Below are 16454 nucleotides of genomic sequence, written 5' to 3'. Positions count from 1 at the left end.
GAAAGCACTCCGTGATGCTCAGCAGAGTGAGAAGATGAGCCGTTTGTTCAGGGGCCCCAGCTATCCATTCACGGGCCACGTGGTAGGCACGGGAATCCAGATAATGTCAAAACAATGGCGAATAAATCGGAAGGATGGGGAAAGCTAATGACTAGCTCTGCCTGCGACCCGAGTCTATTTCTCATTACGTCCACTTCATTAACTCTTCTCTATTCATTCTTAGCTTCCCTAAGGTTTAACTCAATTGTCTACAATTTTAACAGTTTAATTATGTTTGGTGAAGGCACGTGACAGATCACGACAGGGGGAACAACTGCCATGAGGGTAAGTGTAGGACAGGGCAAAGTGCAGATTTGGGCAGGTATTGAAGGAGGCATTTGCCAGGCAGTTGCTGGGCAAATAACAATCAAAAATAAATGTGCTTTGTGAACACAGACACAGGAGATGGAGTCAACGATAGCTGTTGGTGTTAATTGGATATTACATGAAGAATACATCACCATAGGCAGTCTCTCAGAATCGAGGAAGACTTGCTTCCACTCTAAAAATGAGTCCTTAGGTGGCTGTCCAGTCCAATATGAGAACCACAGTCTCTGTCACAGGTGGGACAGACAGTGGTTGAGGGAAAGGATGGGTGGGACTGGTTTACCGCACGCTCCTTCCGCTGCCTGCGCTTAATTTCTGTATGCTCTCGGCAAAGAGACTACAAATGAGTCATTAATAACGCATTAGATTAGCACAGTATTCCCCCTCCCTCTAATTTTATAATAACATCAGCTTAACATTAGGGCCAGGCCATTCAGGAGCAAATTCAGGAAAGCACTTTTTCACACAATGTGGAAATCCAGAACTTTCTGTCCCAATAAGCTATGAAAAGAGAAAAAAAAAGACTTGCATTTATATAGCGTCTTTCACAAGCACCGGACGTCCCAAAGTGCTTTACAGCCAATGAAGTTCTTTTCGAAGTGTAGTCACTATTGTAATGTGGGAAATGTGGCAGCCAATTTGTGCACAGCAAGCTCCCACAAACAGCAATGTGATAATGACCAGATAATCTGTTTTAGTGATGTTGTTTGAGGGATAAATATTGGCCCCAGGACACCGGGGATAACTCCCCCGCTCTTCTTCAAATTAGTGCCATGGGATCTTTTACGTCCACCTGAGAGAGCAGACGGGGCCTCGGTTTAACGTCTCATCCAAAAGACGGCACCTCCGACAGTGCAGCACTCCCTGAGCACTGCACTGGGAGTGTCAGCCTGGATTTTTTGCTCAAGTCTCAGAGGCCGGAATTTTATCGGCGCTGAGAAGGCGGGTTTGGAACTAGGTCAGATGTCAAAATAGAAATGATTGACAGCGGATCGGAAGTAACTGGGAGGGGACGTGGAGGTGGTGGTGTTCCCATGTGCCTGCTGCCCTTGTCCTTTTAGGTGATAGAGGTCGTGCGTTTCACTGTTTCTACTGCTTGGTGGCTCCACTGATTTAAAACAATATATATTATTGAGTAACCGAGGTGAAGGTTCAAGACCCACAGGATACTGAACACTCAGTCAGTAATCTAACAGTATATCACGGCACTATTCGAAGAAGAGCAGGGGAGTTCTCCTCGGTGTCCTGAATATATCTCAACCAACATCACTAAAGCAGATTATCCGGTCATTATCTCATTTCTGTTTGTAGGATCTTGCTGTGTGGAGTACTGCGTACAGTTTTGGTCTCCTTATTTAAGGAGGATATATTTGCATTGGAGGCAGTTCAGAGAAAGTTCACGAGGTTGATTTTTGAGATGGAGGCATTGTCATATGGAGAAAGGTTGAGCAGGTTGGGCCTGCACTCATTGGAGTTTAGAAGAATGAGAGGGGATCTTATTGAAATGTATAAGATTCTGAGGGGGTTGACATACTGGATGCAGAGAGGATGTTTCCCTCGTGGGGGAGACTAGAAGTAGGGGACATAGTTTCCGAATAAGGAGTCACCCATTTAAAACGGAAATTAGGAAGAATTTCTTCTCTCAGAGGGTTGTAAATATATGGAATTCTCTGCCCCAGAGAGCTGTGGAGGCTGGGTCATTGAATATATTTAAGGCAGAGATAGACAGATTTTTGAGAGATAAGGGAGTAAAGGGTTATGGCGAGCGGGCAGGAAAGTGGAGCTGAGTCCATGATCAGATCAGCCATGATCTTATTGAATGGTGGAGCAGGTTCGAGGGGCCAAATGGCTGACTCCTGCTCCTATTTCTTATGTTCTTACCTGTACACATTAGCTGCTGCGTTTCCTACATTACAGCAGTGACTACACTTTAAAAGGAAGCCCATTAGCTGTAAAGTGCTTTGGGTCATCCAGGGGTGGTGGAACACGGCAGGTAAATGCAAGGGGGGAGACATTCGATTGGATAGCGCTCCTCGTGAGGGGCGCTACAGTGTTGGCAGCTGCTTGGCAAATTCAGTGTGCCGGTACTGGCGGCGTTGAGGAGTATTGACCGGGAGCACCGCGCCGGTGTGCAATGCCCCCGGTATTCACACGGAGGCAAAATTTGGCTTTGAGCTGCACCTGTAGTGCCCCCTAGTGACCCCGCCAGAGAAAGCTGGCGTGCAGAGCTGTCCCGGGGCACTAAGGGAAGGAATGACTGCAATTTAGCTTTATTTGGGGTGAGTAATGTTTAGGGAATGTTCTTCGGTCCAATTTTTTTTCCCGGGAGGCCTCTCTCGGAGCGTTCCGAAGCCGGCTCTTTAGCACGGGATATTCGGTTGCTCACCCGGCCTAACGCCGTGAGAGAGGTGTACAACGCTTCCCTTAGTGCTCCGCCCCACTCTTAGGACGCAACACACTGAATTTTGCTTTTCACATCGCTAAAGATTTTCCGGTGCTATATTTAGTGGCCGTATGATATTAGCACCTTAGGAACTCTCCAAACAAATTTCTAGCTAAAACTCTTTTAACGGTGTACTGACTTGTCAATATACGGGGATCGAGTGTGGGGGGTCAACCAGTTCCGTTGGGCGGGCCACATTGTCCGCATGCCTGACACAAGACTCCCAAAGCAAGCGCTCTACTCGGAACTCCTACACAGCAGGCGAGCCCCAGGGACAACCTCAAAGCCTCCCTGATAAAACGCAACATCCCCACCGACACCTGGGAGTCCCTGGCCCAAGACCGCCCTAAGTGGAGGAAGAGTATCCGGGAGGGCGTTGAGCACCTCGAGTCTCGTCGCCGAGAGCATGCAGAAACCAAGCGCAGGCAGCGGAAGGAGCGTGCGGCAAACCAGACTCCCCACCCACCCGTTCCTTCAACCACTGCCTGCCCCACCTGTGACAGAGACTGTAATTCCCGTATTGGACTGTTCAGTCACCTGAGAACTCACTGTTAGAGTGGAGGCAAGTCTTCCTCGATTTCGAGGGACTGCCCATGATGATGATGATGATGATGATAAGGGGTTACTGGGTGCTCTAAGTCAATCTAAGAGGATACTCAGGGGTGTATTTTCCGGTCTCATGCGCTCCGTTTTTCGCCCCGGAGCGGCGGCAATAGCGGGGTGAGGTGTACTGGGCGGGCGGTCAGTATCCAGCGCCCCGCGGCGATCCTCGGGTTTTGCGGTGGCGTGGAGCAGCGCCCCCTGGTTGCGACACTGCCGCGCTTTCTGACTCCCACCCAACCCGTCCGCCCAGCTGTGCATCCCGCAGTGACCGCCTGGGAAATCAGGCGGGAAAGCTATATTCGACTGCAGAGAGGCAAATAACGGCGTCCTAAGGTGAGTGGGATTGTTTTCTCTTTTAAATTTTTTTTGCGATTTATGTTGTGGCGTGGGCAATGTATTGGGAATGTTTTTGTGGGATTTTTTTTCGTTTTTTTCTCCCCCAAAGGCCTGTCTGGGAGTGCCCCCCCCCCCCGGCCTGGCTTTTTAGCTCGGGAGTTTCCCACGCTAGCGCCCTGAGAGAGGTGTACAATGCCTCCCTTAGCGATGCACCCCACACTCAGGGCCCAGCTGACGGATTTTGCTGCCTGAGGCGCAAACTGTTCCCGGGCGCAAACTTTACCGCCCCACCCACCGCCATTACCGCCCCGAAATCAGCAAAGCGGAAACTCCAGCCCGTAGTCACTCACCATCGTTCCTCCTGTTGTTGATCTGGTTTGTGATCTGTTCCTGAAACTCTGCCAGTGATTCTTCAATGGTCTCCGTCCGGTGCGCTGACAGCGAGAAACGGCGCTTAAACTTTTTCATGTTATTGATTCTCGTTCCAAGCGATGTAGGCTGCAAGAAAAGAATGGGACTGTGTGATCAGAATAAATGCTCCCCCACCTTCCCCCGGCCCAACCTACCCCCTTGCCATAAAATCACACGGAAATAAAATAGATTCCAACATTAAACAAATCCAATGTAATTAATTTGTGAGGTTTCTCAGAGACCTCCGAGGAAATCCTGACTGGATTCTGCGGTAGGTTATAATTGCGACTTGACCACACAACAATAAGGCTTTGGCAAACAGCAACGAATACTACAAGGGAACAGAAGGAGGTATCCTATCCTCCCCATTGCCCCGTGGCCTGGGCTGGAGTGAATACAGGTCTCAGATGTGAGAGATATGCAGCACTCTACGGAAAACCTCAACCCTCATAACCAACTTCAAGCAGATGTAGACAAATGCAATTTAATACAGATAAGAATATTACTACCGCGTTTATATAGCGCCTTTCACGGTCACCGACGTCTCAAACGCTTACAGCCAATGAAGTACATTTGGAGTGTAGTCACTGTTGTAACGTAGGAAACGCAGCAGCCAATTTGCGCACAGCAAGCTCCCACAAACAGCAATGTGATAATGACCAGATAAACTGTTTTTGATATGTTGATTGACGAATAAATATTGGCCAGGACACCGGGGATAACTCCCCTGCTCTTCCTCAAAATAGTGCCAAGGCATCTTTTACATCCGCCTGAGAGAGCAGACAGGGACCTTGGTTTAACGTCTCATCCGAAGTGCAGCGCTCCCTCACCACTGCACTGGAGTGTCAGTCTTGATTTATGTGCTCAAGCTCCTGGAGTGGGACTTCTAACTCAGAGGCAAGTGTGCTAACTGCTGAGCCACAGCTCATACCTGAATAAATGTGAGGTAATATATTTTGGAAGCAAAAACAAGAAATGGGAGTCTACTCTCCATGGTAAGATGCTGAAGCGTGTGGATGAACAGAGAGACCTAGGATTCCAATAAGGTGTCAGTCCATGGCTCAGTGGGTAGCAATCTCACTTCTGAGTCAGAAGTTTGTGGGTTCAAGTCCTACTTCAGAGACTTGAGCACAAATTCTTGGCTGACACTCCAGTGCAGTGCTGAGGGAGTGCTGCACTGTTGGAGGTGTCGTCTTTTGAATGAAACGTTAAACCGAGGTCCCTGTCTGCTCTCTCAGGTGGATGTAAAATATCCACGGTACTATTTGAAGAATAGGGGAGTTCTCCCCAGTGTCTTGGCCAACAGTAATCCCTTAATCAATATCACCAAAACAGATTATCACATTGCTGATTTGTGGGAAACATAGAAACATAGAAAGTAGGTGCAGGAGTAGGCCATTTGGCCCTTCGAGCCTGCACCACCATTCAATATGATCATGGCTGATCATGCACTTCAGTACCCCATTCCTGCCTTCTCTCCATACCCCTTGATCCCTTTAGCCATAAGGGCCACATCTAACTCCTTTTTGAATATATCTAATGAACTGGCCTCAACAACTTTCTGTGGTAGAGAATTCCACATGCTCACAACTCTCTGAGTGAAGAAGTTTCTCCTCATCTCGGTCCTAAATGGTTTACCCCTTATCCTTAGACTGTGACCCCTGGTTATGGACTTTCCCAACATCGGGAACATTCTTCCTGCATCTAACCTGTCCAATCCCGTCAGAATTGTATATGTTTCTATGATATTCTTCTAACTTCCATTGAATATAAGCCTAGTCGATCCAGTCTTTCTTCATATGTCAGTCCTGTCATCCTGGGAATCAGTCTGGTGAACCTTCGCTGCACTCCCTCAATAGCAAGAATGTTCTTCCTCAGATTAGGAGACCAAAACTGTACACAGTATTCCAGGTGAGGGCTCACCAAGGCCCTGTACAACTGTAGTAAGACCTCCCTGCTCCTATACTCAAATCCTCTCGCTATGAAGGCCAACATGCCATTTGCCTTCTTCACCGCCTGCTGTACCTGCATGCCAACTTTCAGCTCTGCGCACATTAGCTGCCATGTTTCCCCACATCACAACAGCGACTACATTTGACAAGTACTTCATTGGCTGTAAAGCGCTTTGACCCGTCCTGAGGTTGTGGAAAGTGCTGTATCAATGCACACAGGGAGATGCTTTCATTTTACACCCTGTCATTCCAGCGGTCACGGAGAGTAAATCAGTAAAGGTCCCGCATCACAGCTGCTGTGGAAAGGTTTTGAGTTACAATCACGGGCTTTCATCGCCGGAGCCTCATGCCGTTAGCATGTGATCTCCGCACAATTTAACACTGCCTCAGCGAGCAACACAATCACTGCATTTGTTGGCCAAATAGAAAAAAACTAAACTACCCCGGGGAGGTGGGGGTACTGTCTCATCACCACCTATTGAAAACAGTCCACTCCACCTGGCATCCCTTCAACAAACAGCAACTTTAATGTCGATAAACGTACCAAAATGCTTCAACGCGGCACAAGGAAGAAATGGACACCAAAAGCAAAGGAACGGAAAGATTTGGTGGGGAGGACAACAACAATTTATATTTATCTAATGCCCTTAACGTAGTGAATCGTCCCAAGGTGCTTCACAGGAGTATGATAGGACAAAAATTTGACACCGAGCCACACAAGAAGAAATTATGGGCAGGTGACCAAAAGTTTGGTCAAAGAAGTAGGTTTTAAGGAGCGTCTTGAAGGAGGAAAGAGGTGGAGAGGTTTAGGAAGGGAGTTCCAGAGCTTGGGGCTTAGGCAACAGAAGGCACGGCCACCGATGGTTGAGCGATTATAATCAGGGATGCTCAAGAGGGCAGAATTAGAGGAGCGCAGAGATCTCGGGGGGTGTGGGACTGGAAGAGATTACAGAGATAGGGAGGGGCGAGGCCATGGAGGGATTTGTAAACAAGGATAAGCATTAGTCAAGGCCAGTGTTGTGTATGTATATACCTTATACACTTAATGTACAGTAACATAAGACCATTGAATGTATCTTTACACTGTATACACTATGCCTGTACCACCAGAGGGTGCAACTGGTGGACACCTAGAGGTTACCTGCACACTGCAGGTAACCAACTATAAAAGGGAGCTCACCTTACTGCACCCTCATTCAGGAGCTGCAATAAATGGACTAAGGTCACAATACCTTACCTCATGGCGTCATTACTAGAGTGCTTACAGACACAATAGTCAGGGTTCCTGCTCTTGGTCAATGTCCAGTACCCACTGCTGAATGAGTGCAGGTATAGACACTGGGTGAGCTTGACTGAGATCGCTTAACCTACCGACACTCAGAGTCCAGGGCCACACTTGAAAAGTGCTCCAATGGGATGAAAGGACTAACAGTTCCTGTGAAACCCATATCTGAGCAAGAATCAGCATCTCAACAGAGAAGGGAAGAAAATCAGACAGCAAAATGACTTTCTGTTGCTGAAAATTTGTCAATAAAATTTACCAATGTGTCAGCTGTGGCTCAGTGGGTAGCACTCTCGCCTCTGGAAGGAGAATTGTGTTTGACTATTTGTGATCTCTCCCTCTATGGGAAGCCATTCACTGCTATTAAGCGAAAGAAAGACTCGTATTTATATAGCGTCTTTCACAACCACCGGACATTTCAAATCGCTTTACAGCCAATGAAGTAGTTTTGGAGTGTAGTCACTGTTGCAATGAGGGAAACGCGGCAGCCAATTTGTGCATAGCAAGCTCCCACAAACAACAATGCGATAATGACCAGATAATTTGTTTTTGTTATGTTTATTGAGGGATAAATATTGGCCAGGACATCAGGGATAACTCTCCTGCTCTTCTTCAAAATAGTGCCATGGGATCTTTTATATCCACCTGAGAGGGCAGACGGGGCCTCGGTTTAACATGAATGGCTTCTCAGAGAGAGAGAGAGGGAGAGATCACAAATAGTCAAACAGTTTGTAACTTGTTTGTTGCTTGAGAATTGTATTCTTATTTTTCGCAAATCTCAGTCCTGAAGGATATAGCTCAAAAGGGAAGAAAGACTTGCATTCCTATAGCGCCTTTCACGATCTCAGGATGTTCCAAAGTGTTTTACAGCTAGTGCAGTGCAGTACTATTTGGAGTGTAGTCACTGCTGTAATGTAGGAAAACGCGGCACAGCAAGCTCCCGCAAACAGCAATGTGACAATGATCGGATAATCTGGGTTTTTTTACTGCTTGAAGGATAAGTATTGGTCCAGGATTCCGGGAATAACTCCCCTGCTCTTCTTCGAAATAGTGCCATGGGATCTTTTACGTCCACCTGAGGGCAGACGGGGTGTTGGCCATGGGCACCTGCAGTCGCATATTCTATCCTACATAAACTAGAGGTGATCCAAAACTCGGCTGCCAATGTCCTAACTCGCACAAACTCCCACTCACCCATCACCCCTGTGCTCGCTGACCTACATTGGCTTCCGGTTAAGCACCGCCTCAATTTCAAAATTCTCATCCTTGTTTTCAAATCCCTCCATGGCCTCGCCCCTCGCTATCTCTGTAATCTCCTCCAGCCTCACAACCGCCCCCCATCCCTCCACCTCCCCACCCCCCCCGAAATGTCGTCGCTCCTCTTGAGTATCCCTGATTATAATCGCTCAACCATCGGTGGCCGTGCCTTCTGGTGCCTGGGCCCCAAGCTCTGGAACTCCCTGCCTAAACCTCTCCGCCTCTCTACCTCTCTTTCCTCCTTCAAGATGCTCCTTAAAACCGACCTCTTTGACCAAGCTTTTGGTCACCCTGCGCTAATTTCTACTTACGCAGCTCGGTGTCAAAGTTTTTATCTCATAATACTCCTGTGAAGCACCTTGGGACGTTTCACTACATTAAAGGCGCCATGTAAATTCAAGTTGTTGTTGTTATACTAGCCTGGTCAGTGAATATTAGCAACTTATCTTTATATAACGCCTTTGACGTAGTAAAAACGTACTGAGGTGCTTCATACGAACGATTATGATATTCCCTGGAGAGTGGGACTGACTAGGTGCACGGCACTGTTCTTTGCAGTGCTGTACATTCCTATATTCCTAATTGCACAAATCCAAGGTATACCCAGCATGGAAATATTTTTGACAATTCAGCATTGGGAAACCATGATTAATTTAATAGTAATTTAATATTTTGGCTGAAGAAAGGCGATGTGATATTCCATAAATAATAATTTGGTCATATGGAGGATCCCAGTTTACAGAATCAGTCAATATATTGAGACATTTACAGAATCAGTCAATATATTGGGACTAGAACCTTGTGGACTTTTTTGGGGGGACGGGGTGGTGGGGGCCTGGATTTCTCTAGACCTGGATTTTCACGCGTAATATTTATGATTTATTTTCTTCATTAACTATTATTTTCCCAGCTTTGTGACCAAGGCAGCACAGCGCCCGAGGAAGTGTTGGTTGCCATGGGTTTGGTGGGTCAGTGGGAGGGAGAGCGAGAGAACGAGAGACAGAGATAACGTATGTTCGACAGGCGCAAGATCAAACAGTCAGTACTGTTCTCATTAAAGGCGAAGAAATGGCACTTTGCCGAGCTGTTCGTTGAATCAATTTGCAGGCAATATTTTTTGCATCTTCTAACAGCTTTGATCTCCGGCACCGAGAACCCGCTCAATGTGATGAAGGGTCTCTACTTGAAACGGCCTTTTCCCTTTTCAGACACTGATCGTGTATTTCTAACATTTTCAGCTTTTATTTCAGTGCAACATTAATCTCTGTTCTTCGCCCCACCATTGGCGGCCATGCCTTCAGCAATAATCTCTGGGACTAGGGCAGTAATCTCTGGAATTACCTCCCTAAAACCTCTCCGCCTCTCTTTCCTCCTTCAAGACGCTCCTTAACACCTATCTCTTCGACCAAGCTTTTGGTCACTCAGGCTAATTGCTTCTAATCTGACTCAGTATCAATTTTTTTTTGTCTCATAACACTCCTGCGAAGCACCTTGGGACGTTTTACTACGTTAAAGGCACTAGTTAAATACAAGTTGTTGTTCTTGTTAAAATCTACCTCTTCGGCCAAGGTTTTGGTCACCTGTCCTAATGTCTCCTTATGTGGCTCGGTGTCAAATTTTGTTTGATTACGCTCCTGTGAAGCGCCTTCGAATGTTTTACTATGTTAAAGGTGCTATATAAATGCAAGTTGTTGCTATTCCTGCTGTAAGATCCAGCCTGTCCCACACAATTGTGATTCCTTGTGTTACCGAAAAATATTTCGCCCCACCAACCCACCCAAAACCATGTGATCTCCTGGGAGAGGATAAAAACACATTAAAAACCCAGGCCAATTTTTCTTTTGTTCATTCGCAAGGACGTGGATGTCGCTGGCAAGGCCGGCATTTATTGCCCGTCCCTAATTGCCCCTTGAGAAGGAGGTGGTGAGCCGGCTTCCTGAACCGCTGCAGTACCGTGTGGTGAAGGTGCTCCCACACAGTGCTGTTATACTTCTTTGTGGTGGTTTGCTACAGCTGGGTATCTCGCTGGGCCATTTCAGAGGGCAGTTAATAGTCAACCATGTTGCCATGGGTCTGGAGTCACATATAGGCCATCATCATTATAGGCAGTCCCTCGGAATCGAGGAAGACTTGCTTCCACTCTTAAAATGAGCCCTTAGGTGACTGAACAGTCCAATATAAAAACCACCAATAAACACCGCGAAAACAGATTAATTGTCCATTTATTTCATTGCTGTGGGATCTTGCTCTGCACAAGCTGGCTGCTACCCACATAACAAGGTCGACAGTTCGAAAACCAATTATTTATCCGTGGCGTGCTTTAGGACGCCTCCGAGGGTGTGAAAGGTGATGTTGTCGTGAGACCTTCTACATCCAAAAGATCGAACAGCTGACAATACACCACTCCACTGAAGTGTCAGCTTTGATTATGTGCTCAAAGTCCTGGAGTACTTGAACCCACAAGCTTCTGATTCAAAGATGAGCGTGCTGCCACTTGAAGAATGATCTGATGGATGAGCTATTGGAGGGCTACCAATGCAAATGGACACCTTGGAAACTACTCATGGTAAATACATGGCAGATGCTGTATAATGTAGATAAATGCGAGGTTATCCACCTTGGTGGCAACATATTATCTGAATGGTGACAGATTAGGAAAAGGGGAGGTGCAACGAGACCTGGGTGTCATGGTACATCAATCATTGAAAGTTGGCATGCAGGTATAGCAGGTGGTAAAGAAAGCAAATGACATGTTGGCCTTCATAGCGAGAGGATTTGAATATAGGAGCAGGGAGGTCTTGCTGCAGTTGTAGGGCCTTGGTGAAGCCACACCTTGAATATTGTGTACAGTTTTGGTCTCCTAATCTGAGGAAGGACATTCTTGCTATTGAGGGAGTGCAGCGAAGGTTCACCAGACTGATTCCCGGGATGGCAGGACTGACATATATGAAGAAAGTCTGGATCGACTAGGCTTATATTCACTGGAATTTAGAACAATGAGAGGGGACCTCATAGAAATATATAAAATTCTGACGGGATTGGACAAGTTAGATGCAGGAAGAATGTTGCCGATGTTGGGGAAGTCCAGAACCAGGGGTCACAGTCTAAGGATAAGGGATAAGCCATTTAGGACCGAGATGAGGAGAAACTTCTTCACTCAGAGAATTGTGAACCTGTGGAATTCTCCAGCACAGAAAGTTATTGAGGCCAATTCGTTAGATATATAGGGAGTTAGATGTGGCCCTTATGGCTAAAGGGATCAAGGGGTATGGAGAGAAAGCAGGAATGGGGTACTGAAGTTGCATGATCAGCCATGATCATATTGAATGGTAGTGCAGGCTCGAAGGGCTGAATGGCCTACTCCTGCACCTATTTTCTATGTTTCTATGTTTCTATGTTACTCATTCCTATCAGAATAACCTGGGAATTGTCGGAGCTGAATTGGCTCTGAATTTTATTTGGGTTTTAGCGTAATTCAGACCTGAAGAGAATGATGCACATCGCTCATCGGGTTCAACCCTCTTCTGCATCCATCACATAATTTCGAAAGCCTCTGTAAAATCTATGCAGCCTAGTGTTACAGCAGTAAATGCATCACCCACCTCTGCCCTCACCTCACCCACAGTTACTGAAGGCCTTGCTCATTCACAGACTCCAACGTCTCCAACAGCCTCCTCAGTGGCCATCCCGAGCTTCACTCTGTGCAAGCTTCGACTCATTCAAAGCTCCATCAGCTGCCCACCCACCCTCGCCAACCTCCGTCTGCCCCTCCCCCACGCCCCCAGCAGCCGAAAGACAGCACCCCCGACACGGCCACACGTGATGGAGTCTAACAGTCTCCAGAGCGGTGTGAACTGGCCCCTCCAAGGCAGGAGAGGATCAGACCGAGGAAGCTGTCTCAACCCCCTCTCCCTCCACCCCTCACCCCCACCCAAATTATGGATCAGCCCCCTTACACAGAGGGTCAGGAAGGGGCTCCCTGAGTTCTCCAGGGAAAAGCCCCACCACTGATAATAATCGGGCATGGGATTTACCCACAGCGTATTGACGAAGGCACTCACCGGCCTAATGTTTATTACATGCCCTCCCATTGATTCCCACAAAATCATAGAAAAGAAAGAAACACTTACATTTATATAGCGTTCTTCACTAGATTTCTCAAAACACTTTACAGCCAATGAAGTACTTTTTGAGTGTAGTCACTGTTGTAATGTGGGAAACGCGGCAGCCAATTTGCACACAGCAAGCTCCCACAAACAGCAATGTGATAATGACCAGATAATCTGTTTTGTTATGCTGATTGAGGGATAAATATTAGTCAGGATATCGGGGATAACTCCCCTGCTCTTCTTCAAAATAGTGTCTTTGGATCTTTTATGTCCACCTGAGAGGGCAGGCGGGGCTTCGGTTTAACGCCTCATCCGAAAGACAGCACCTCCGACAGTGCAGCACACACTCAGTACTGCACTGGAGTGTCAGCCTAGATTTATGTGCTCAAGTCCCCAGAGTGGGACTTAAACCCACAACCTTCTGACCCAGAGGCGAGTGTGCTACCCACTGAGCCACAGCATAGATTGGTTACAGCACAGAAGGAGGCCATTCGGCCCATCGAGCACGTGCCAGCTCTCTGCAAGAGCCCTTCAGCAAGTCCCCCTCAGTGATGAAAGGGGACAATGGGCATACAGGGATTGTGGCCCATGGATTTCCAGGGCACCAAGTCAGCCTGCAGTAGTGTAGTGGTTATGTTACTGGTTATGCTAGTAATCCAGAGCCCTGAACTAATAATCTAGAGAATTCGAATTCTAATCCTGCCATGGCAGTTCGAGAATTTGAATTCAGTTTATGAAAATCATCTGGAAATATTACGCTGGGATTAATAAAAGTGACCATGAAGCTGTCGGATTATCGTTAAAATCTCCAACTGGTCACTCGTGTCCCTTTAGGGAAGGAAGCCTGCCAACCTTGCCTGGTCTGGGCCTATAAGTGACTCCAGTCCCACATCGATGTGGTTGACACTTAACTGCCCTCTGAAGTGGCCTAGCGAGTCGCTCAGTTGTAGCAAATCGCTACCAGCAGTTCAAGAAGAAAGCGGCCCACCGCCATCTTCTCAGGGCAACTAAGGACAGGCAACAACTGCTGGCCTTGCCAATGATGCCCACAAAAGTTAGTATGCAGGTACAGCAGGTAATCAGGAAGGCAAATGGAATGTTTTCCTTTATTGCAAGGGGGATAGAGTATAAAAGCAGAGAAGTCCTGCTACAACTGTACAGGGTATTGGTGAGGCCACACTTGGAGTACTGCGTACAGTTTTGGTCTCCGTATTTAAGGAAGGATATACTTGCATTGGAGGCTGTTCAGAGAATGTTCACGAGGTTGATTCCGGAGATGAGGGGGTTGACTTATGAGGGTAGGTTGGGCCGATACACATTGGGGTTCAGAAGAATGAGAGGTGATCTTATTGAAACTTATAAGATAATGAGGGGGCTCGATAAGGTGGATGCAGAGAGGAGATTTCCACTTATAGGGGAAACTAAAACTAGGGTGCATAATCTTAGAATAAGGGGCCGCCCATTTAAAACTGAGATGAGGAGGAATTTCTTCTCTCAGAGGGTTGTAAATCTGTGGAATTCTCTGTCCCAGAGAGCTGTGGAGGCTGGGTCACTGAATATATTTAAGGCAGAGATACATAGATTTTCTAGCGATAAGGGAGTCAAGGGTTATGGGGAGCAGGCAGGGAAGTGGAGCTGAGTCCATGATCAGATCAGCCATGATCTTATTGAATGGCGGAGCAGGTTCGAGGGGCCGTATGGCCTACTCCTGCTCCTATTTTTTATATTCTTAGGTTCTTATCCCAGGTACAGCAAGCAATAATGAAGGTAAATGGCACGTTGTTCTTTATTACAAGGGTGTTGGAGTATAAGAGTAGGGAAGTCTTGCTTCAACTGTACAGGGCCTTGGTGAGATCACACCTGGAGTACTGTGCACAGTTTTGGTCTCCTTATCTAAGGAAGGATATACTTGCCTTGGAGGCGGTACAAGAGAGGTTCACTAGATTGATTCCTGGGATGAGAGGGTTGTCCTATGAGGAGAGATTGAGTAGATTGGGCCTATACCCTCTGGGGTTTAGAAGAATGGGAAGTGATTTCATTAAAACACACAAGATTCTGAAGGGGATTGACAGGGTAGATGCTGAGAGGATGTTCCTCCTGGCTGGAGAGTCTAGAACCAGGGGTCACAGTCTCAGATAAGGAATCGGCGATTTAAGATGGAGATGAGGAATTTCTTCACTCAGAGGGTTGTGAATCTTTGGAATTCTCTACCCCAGGGGGCTGTGGATGTTGAGTCTCTGAGGATATTCAAGGCTGAGATCGATTGATTTTTGGAGTCTCGGGGAATCAAGGGATTTGGAGATCGGGCGGGAAAGTGGAGTTGAGATCGAAGATCAGCCATGATCTTATTGAATGGCGGAGCAGGCTCGAGGGGCCGCATAGCCTACTCCTGCTCCTAATTCTTATGTTCTTAGCCCAAGAATTAATATTTTTGTTTTAAATCACTTTACAATATTTAGACAAGAGACGACAAATGTGCTTGCACCAGGGGATTTACCAAAACAGGGTTTGTTTAAGCGTGAGGTAAAGCCAAGCGATTGAACAGTTGCTAATAGAGCATACCCAATAACTCATTGAATAAATTGTGTGACTGCTGACCCATACAGACTAGGAGAACCCAAGGACCCAGCATCCACTCTGTGCTGAGTTAGGTTATCAGGATAAAATCTCAAATATATTTTTTTAAACAGTTTACATTATTAGTTCATACTGACAGGCAGAAAATATTTTTTTAATCATTTTCTCTGCTCTAATTCTACTTTGACCAGATTGATGCAGATGCCTAATTCATGTAATACTTTCAAACTTTCAAAAAAAAAATCACGCGTACAGTGTCTAACTTGCGGGACACATCGTGCCTGTACAAAGTGTAAATTAACTGTCCTAACACGTCCCACTTCTGTCCTGATTGCATCGGTCTTAAAGAGGCTGTCTGGCTGTGGCAATATCTTGCACATAAATAGACAAGAGTGCAAAGACACAATTAGCACTGTCAGTGTTAACACTTATTTTCGGGCTGCCGAAGGGTGTAAAATGGGCGCAACATTGACCAATTTAGCAGTGCACAGTCTGGGCCCAAACTGTGCAGGCATTCGGCCCACTGCTAAATGTGACAGGCCCATTTTGTAGACCTTTGCATATATTATCACCTAGTGAGTGTTTCCTTTTTGGGGGGGAGCGGGTGGGGTCAGGGATGAATAAACAGAGTATCATTGGGCAAGGTCGCTACAAGATGCCCACATTGGGACTAAGATGATCCTTTGTCATAGACTAGATTCCTGGCACAGAAAGACCCAACTACACCAGATGGAAAATAAAATTTGGAGCAGGAGTCGGCCATTTGGCCCCTCGAGCCTGCTCTGCCATTTAATAAGATCATGGCTGATCTGATCTTGGGCTCAGCTCCACTTCCCTGCCCGCTCCCCATAACCCTTCACTCCCTTATCGCTCAAAAATCTGTCTATCTCCGCCTTAAATATGTTCAATCAAGCAGCCTCCACAGCTCTCTGGGGCAGAGAATTCCACAGATTTACAACCCTCTGAGAAAAGTAATTCCTCCTCATCTCAGTTCTAAATGGGTGACCAGTTATTCTTAAACTATGTCCCCTGGTTCGAGATTCCCCCACGAGGGAAAACATCCTCTCTGCATCCACCTTGTCGAGCTCCCTCAGTATCTTATATGTTTCAATAACATC

The 16454-nt window shown here is 46.8% G+C and overlaps 1 protein-coding gene across 1 annotated transcript in view; it reads right to left on the bottom strand.

Annotated features, from left to right (window-relative positions):
• The window catches only part of LOC139228306 (cyclin-dependent kinase 18-like), a 135779-nt gene that overhangs the window by 93644 nt on the left and 25681 nt on the right, over window positions 1-16454 (bottom strand). Inside the window, exon 2 of the mRNA XM_070859486.1 lies at window positions 4099-4246. Coding sequence (XP_070715587.1) covers window positions 4099-4216 — 118 coding nt within the window. The 5' untranslated portion in view covers window positions 4217-4246. The remainder of the gene's footprint in view (window positions 1-4098; window positions 4247-16454) is intronic.

This window comes from Pristiophorus japonicus, chromosome 17 (genome assembly GCF_044704955.1).
Source record: "Pristiophorus japonicus isolate sPriJap1 chromosome 17, sPriJap1.hap1, whole genome shotgun sequence".
In the NCBI taxonomy this organism is placed as follows: domain Eukaryota; kingdom Metazoa; phylum Chordata; class Chondrichthyes; family Pristiophoridae; genus Pristiophorus; species Pristiophorus japonicus.
This window is presented reverse-complemented; position numbering and strand designations above follow the sequence as displayed.